General features: G+C 33.8%; 1 protein-coding gene across 1 annotated transcript; it reads left to right on the forward strand.

Moving 5' to 3' along the window:
- The first annotated feature begins 2,012 nt into the window (after positions 1-2,012).
- On the forward strand, positions 2,013-3,713 carry LOC148609157 (uncharacterized). The gene has a single exon (XM_088541227.1). It carries the CDS (start codon positions 2,013-2,015, stop codon positions 3,711-3,713), a length of 1,701 nt encoding a protein of 566 aa, XP_088397353.1.
- Positions 3,714-6,039: the final 2,326 nt, after the last annotated feature.

Raw genomic sequence — 6,039 nt, forward strand, 5'->3', positions numbered from 1 at the left:
AATTAGTTTACAGAATCCTTTGGATATGCAAAAGAATTAAAATTTTCAGCATCATGTACACGTGCATTACAAACTTAAAGCATTCACTGCAATACTGTGGATAAGGTACGATTGTGCACGGTTATAATAAAGCACTTAAGTGAAAGAAACATCGGATATCGTAATCGTATAACCCACTGTGTCACTTAATCTTGAATCTAAAGAAAAACATTTGAACATTTGTAAAAAAAGGGAAACGAAAGTTAGACACGTACTATGTCGGTTTTTTCATCTCACCCGACATGTTCCACTCAACCTAACTTCCTGTGTCATACATCAATAGAAGGAATGAAATAAGGAATCTATTTATATCTGGAAAAAAATCGTGAGGTATAGCGGAACAAAATAATCTTTAGCCGACATTGACAGATGAACAAATTTCACCGCACAACATATTTCTAATATGATTTTCTTGGTTAATCTGACGATTCATTTCTTTTACCAACAAAATTTGGGAAAAAATACATTAATACAAATTACCTTGCACAATTTTAACTAGTTTGGTTGCGATTAACAGGTCGGGCAAAAGCACTTTATAGTCGAGTTGAAAGATGTCAGGAAATGATCGCGTGATTCCCTGGGAAACTCCCAGAAAATCAAGAGTAGAAAAATCGTGTATTTTAAAACCTGTTTTATCAGACAAATCTCATAAAAAAACGTATCATAGCAATTTTACTAATTTCAAAACAGTTTTACTGCAAAATGTAAATTAAAAAATTTTTAATTTCACTTAAATCGACCTTAACCGTCCTGCGTTGCTCGAAGTAATCGGAAACCTGTACTATATCCACTTACAAACCTTCTTACAAAATCGTGATGAGAGAATTCATTTGCATTTCCAAATGATTGTGTAAACTAATTTGCATACAAAATAGACTTTTGTGAAAAATTCAATTTTGTCACACAAAATAGACTTTTGTCTCACAAAATTGAATTTTGTGACAAAGAATTGACTTTTGTGACACAAAATTGAAAATTTGTAGTATGTTATAAATTTTGTTAATTAGAATCCATTTTTGTTGAACAAAATTCACTTTCGTCAGTACAAAATTGAATTTTGAATATAAAACCACAAGAGTCCCATTCGGCGTCTTGTACTATTTTGGGGAATATCCGCTTAGTTGTGAATGCAGTATATGTTATGGATAGTAAATCCCAGCCCAAGATATGAAAGACGGTCGCAACTAACAGCCCTTTACTTAGTTTGCAGGCTACAAAGCGTTATGTACACAAGACTGAATTGGTTTTGTTTGTTTGTCTGTTTGTCTGTTTGTTTATACATATATATATATATATTTATTTATTTATTTATTTATTTATTTATTTATTTATTTTTTGGTTGTTGGTTTGGCTGTTTTTAAAAAAAAATGTTTTGTTTGTTTTTGTTTTTTTTTTTCATTCTTTTTTTTGGCACAGCCCTTTGAATTATGAATAATATGTACGCAATATTTTTATCGTTTCAATGGGTCAAAATTTTATCTTTTTATAGAACAATGTTGTAAACTATTACATTGTCTTTCTTATCAATTAATGTTCTTTCCTTTCATTTAACAAGCATGCATAAATGTAAATAAGGCCATTAATTGTACAATGATTGAGTTATTTGAAGAACGACTGTAGAATACTAACTATGTTGTCGTTAATTAAATGACTCTGTGATTGAGTCTGTTCTCTGTTGTTTAGTAATTATGTATTTGTTTAGCAGAAAATTCTTTGTCAACACAAGCTTCTATTATAATCTAATTTTGTATACTTAACAGGTATACCTTCTTCTATTGTACAATCGTATATTTGGCTCGAGATGTTATTTTAATAGAGAATCTATTGTTTCCTACTCATTTTAGAGTCAAGACATTTAAAGAAGAATAGTATAAAAGGAACAAAAACATAGTCAAAATCAAAAAGTTATTGTATGATAACAAATGTAAAAAGTAAAACATTAGAAATTATAAAGTAACATTGAAAAATTTACAATGGAGACTCCTTACAAAGGAAATTCGTCGCTCGATTTCGGATCACCTTCTGGAAGTTATGACAAGTGCGCACCTGATACCCCAGATATTCTGCAACTCATACCCCCTTCGTTGGTTATCCTTTCCGGCAACGGCAAAAAGGATGTGATTTCACCCATTGTGGCAGCTTCTGTATTTTCAACCAAATCAGAAAAAACAGAGGTTGCTCAAAGTGGCGTTAGTTCAAAGAGTTTTAAGAAAAAGAACACCAGACGGCGTCTCCTGAGTGATCCAATGACACGTCAAACTGATGAAATTGACATGTATTTACAGAGACTGCAGAATAATCCTATGTTTGGTGAACTATCCAAGATTCTTGCTGAAGAATGCCTTCACATGCAGACACCAACAAACTTGATCAATGTATCATGGGAACCTGCAACAAGGGAAATAACACGACAGTGCAATATCCATGTTGCTCACCTGAACCTCCAAAAGAGATTTCTTCAATTTCGGTCTCAGGATAATTTCCAAGCAGCAGCATTAGAAATCGAATCCAGGTACAGCAAAGAAGTCAGTAAACTTGAAATCAACAGATACATCGAATTAAGTCAGACACCTATAGATCAAGCAAATGTCGTTCATGAAAACTTCGACAAAAGCAGAATGTGGTTGATCAATGACGTCACAAAAAACCTGAAGAAACTTTCAGAAGTTGGTCCACAGAATCAAAGTTTAAGCAGTAGACACAGCTCACCAGAATCTGTATCATTCACCGTGGACAACCAATCAGACTCGGGTCTTTCTTCAGGTGACACATCTTTCGATTTCCAAGTGAAAATAGAACAACCAGAAGTAGATGTACTTGGTATGGCAATGGCGGCAGCTGATGTACTACCTGAAAACAACGATAGCAGCTTGAGTTTGCAGACTTCAAACACGCATATTGATGTACAGTGTCTCATCGATACATTTCCAATTCCTAGACAAGATGTTCACTACCAGCAACAAACAGAAAACACAATGACAGTGTCTGCACCAGAGCATAGATCAAGCATGAAGCGGAAATTTGAGATAAACGTGGATATTCCAGCACAAGCACATACAGAACCATCATCAAAAAAGCCCAGGACAGAGGTCAATCCGAGTAAACCAAGACAGATTACACCCGAAGCAACTAGGGTACTCACAGAATGGTACGACAACCACGTGCAGTACCCGTACCCAGCAGGAGATGATGTTGCCTACCTGGTAAACATGACTAAATTGTCGTCTGCTCAGGTAAAGAAATGGATGGCCAATAAGAGAGTACGGTGCTTCAATACATTATCAATCACAGGAAACAAACATCCGATAAAGAACAAACTTGGTGGTAAACGGAAAGCAATAGACAACAATGCAACGTATAAACAGCTGAGTGAGCTATCCAGAAAAGTTCTTAGTGATTGGTATGATTCCCATAGCAGCCATCCATACCCTACTGAAGCGGAGAAAGAAGAATTAGCAACAGACGCAGGGATTACTGTTACTCAAGTCAAGTCGTGGTTCGCCAACAGAAGAAGCCGAGAAGCTAATCGCCGCCGCCAGGTTCCGAACTACTTCCTGGAAAAATTTCCGGAATACAGTTCTCATGTCCGCATGGTACAAGTACACAGAGATCAGACAAGACGACGCCTAAGACCAGAACAAGCTCAGGGAAACTTCGAGAACATGTATTACTAACAGAACTAGTAACTACAGATTTATAAATATATAAATATAGTGCCAAAAATTATTGACATTCTCCATTGAATTACAATATAATTGAACTCGTTATTTATTGTACATAGTATTTATTATACAAATTAAACTAGTATTAAAAGCAATTGGATTTTTGTTTCACTTTTAATATAAAATAGGAGGTCATTCCATTATATTATATGTACAATTTAATAACTTGTACTACATAAAATTGTTGGTCTTACGGAATGTACGAATTAAGGGAATGGTCACGTGATACATCATATGCGATACATTTGGTCGTTTTGTTAGATATTTGTTGTATTGCCATAAGGGCCTTTAAATAACTGCTGTACTCAAAATTAATATGGAAGTTTTGCTCCGTATCCGCGACTCTTCGGTGTATTTTTAAGCAGTCGGTCATCTTTAAAAGTAACTTTAATTTCACATGCTGTTTAGTAAAACTGTCTGAATATTGAGTTGTAGTCACAAATCATTCTAGACATGGTTACGGAATCAACATATAAATATATATATATATAATAATTAACATTACTTATCCTTCCAATTAAGGAACCATCACATTACAATCAAGAAGATTTGTTCAAAATTGAAACCCAAATTAAAGGTCGTGTAGTCTTAAAACAATATGAGAAATCCATACATTCAAACAAACAATACACTCCAACGAAATGAAAGTTGTACGTCAGTGAGCTTAATGGTTTCGTAATTATAGCACCAATAACAATTCTTATGGTAATATTCTGATAAAAATGCATACTTTGTAAATTGGATCGCGCTGACTTTCTCGTGACAAACTAGGTAAAGACAATTTGACAGATCAGAAACCAGTAAATATATACAAAATAAGTAAATAAACGTACAGCTTTTAAGCTGTGCCCAGTCTGACCAATTTTGTCATATCTTCCTTAAATGAGTTTGTCTATAACGTTCAAATGGCACCTGAAACTCTATAGGTTGATATCTAGACATCTGTGTACCAATTATACTTCTTCAGTAAGTACTAGTTGTCATTCAGTCTTCCATTACCAATTAAGATTTTTTTTCGAACGACTAGTGTGGCCTTCGATACAGAAGTACAATATTTTTATTGAAAATTTTAATATGTTGTACACGTGTTTCAAGGAGCACAAGCAGCATTAAGATCGAAGATCTAAATAAACAAACAAATTGTATACCAGAAGTACTCAAATGAAAACTGTCCAATTAGGAGTCTATCACCAAGACCAATGTCCAATGTAAGTACTAAAGTCTCAGTATTTTAGAGATTTTAAAATTTGTAATATTACGAATTTTTATATATGATATAATTCGGGGTCAGACAAGTCTGATAATTGGGTTGGTAAATATCTCCAGCACTGACATCGACCCAGCAATTGTAAAACGCAAAAGTACCAGCTGTATTAATATTACAAACTTCGATATAACAGCGTAAATAATTTCATTTTACGGCACGTGAAGTTTGTAGTTACACTTTTAGAAGATATTTTAAACATTTTAATATTCAAATTTGTATACGGCAGATTCTAAACTCTACCAGATATGTGATAGAGAACATTGTTGAAGGGAAGTAAAATGGGGTATATGAAAGGATTTGATTTGACAACGATCTGAATGTCAGCTATGCAGAATAAAATTGTGTCACAAAAAAAACATGTAAAAGTGATATAGTCAAATGGAAAATGCACTTTTATCTAAACAAAATTAACAACATGGCTTAAATATTGTCTTGTGACGAGAAATTGTATAATCCTAAAGAAATATGACTTTTGTGTATTGTTCGTGAATAGTTTTTGACTCAGAAGAATTGTGGTTATGAACTGACAGAAGTATTTCAACTACACCACATTACAATCAGGTGCATTCTTATGGAATCAAGGAAACAACTAATATTCAATGATGTGATTTCTTTCTTACTTTATGTTTGTAATAAGAAAAAATATCAGTTCTCAATGTCACTGACTGATTAGTTATATATTGGTTTAGCGTCATATTTCACACAACCCTAAGAAGTCTCTTTAAATTAATACAGGAATTATCCCTGTTTACTAAATCAGTCTAAGAAATGTGAATTGTCATGTGGTTGTTGTCAATGATCTATCCGGTATAAACATATTGTATATCAACTATCTGATGGTCAAGATATATCTATGTCTCTGTGATCAATAGAATAAGGCATATAGAACAAATTTATGAGGATGAGCTTAGAGAGTTGGCTGCTATAAGTGCTGTCAAAACCTCGTCTGAAGGGGGGGGGGTAGATAGCTTTCTGTTATAGGTACTGTCGTAAACCTTCTGTCTGAAAGGG

This window comes from Perna viridis, chromosome 8 (assembly GCF_037379345.1).
Source record: "Perna viridis isolate PV_CMFRI_1.1 ecotype Kerala chromosome 8, ASM3737934v1, whole genome shotgun sequence".
In the NCBI taxonomy this organism is placed as follows: Eukaryota; Metazoa; Mollusca; class Bivalvia; order Mytilida; family Mytilidae; genus Perna; species Perna viridis.

Bases quoted from the DNA above. Each gene is read 5' to 3' on its own strand.
- LOC148609157 (XM_088541227.1), top strand. From the start codon at position 2,013: ATGGAGACTCCTTACAAAGGAAATTCGTCGCTCGATTTCGGATCACCT.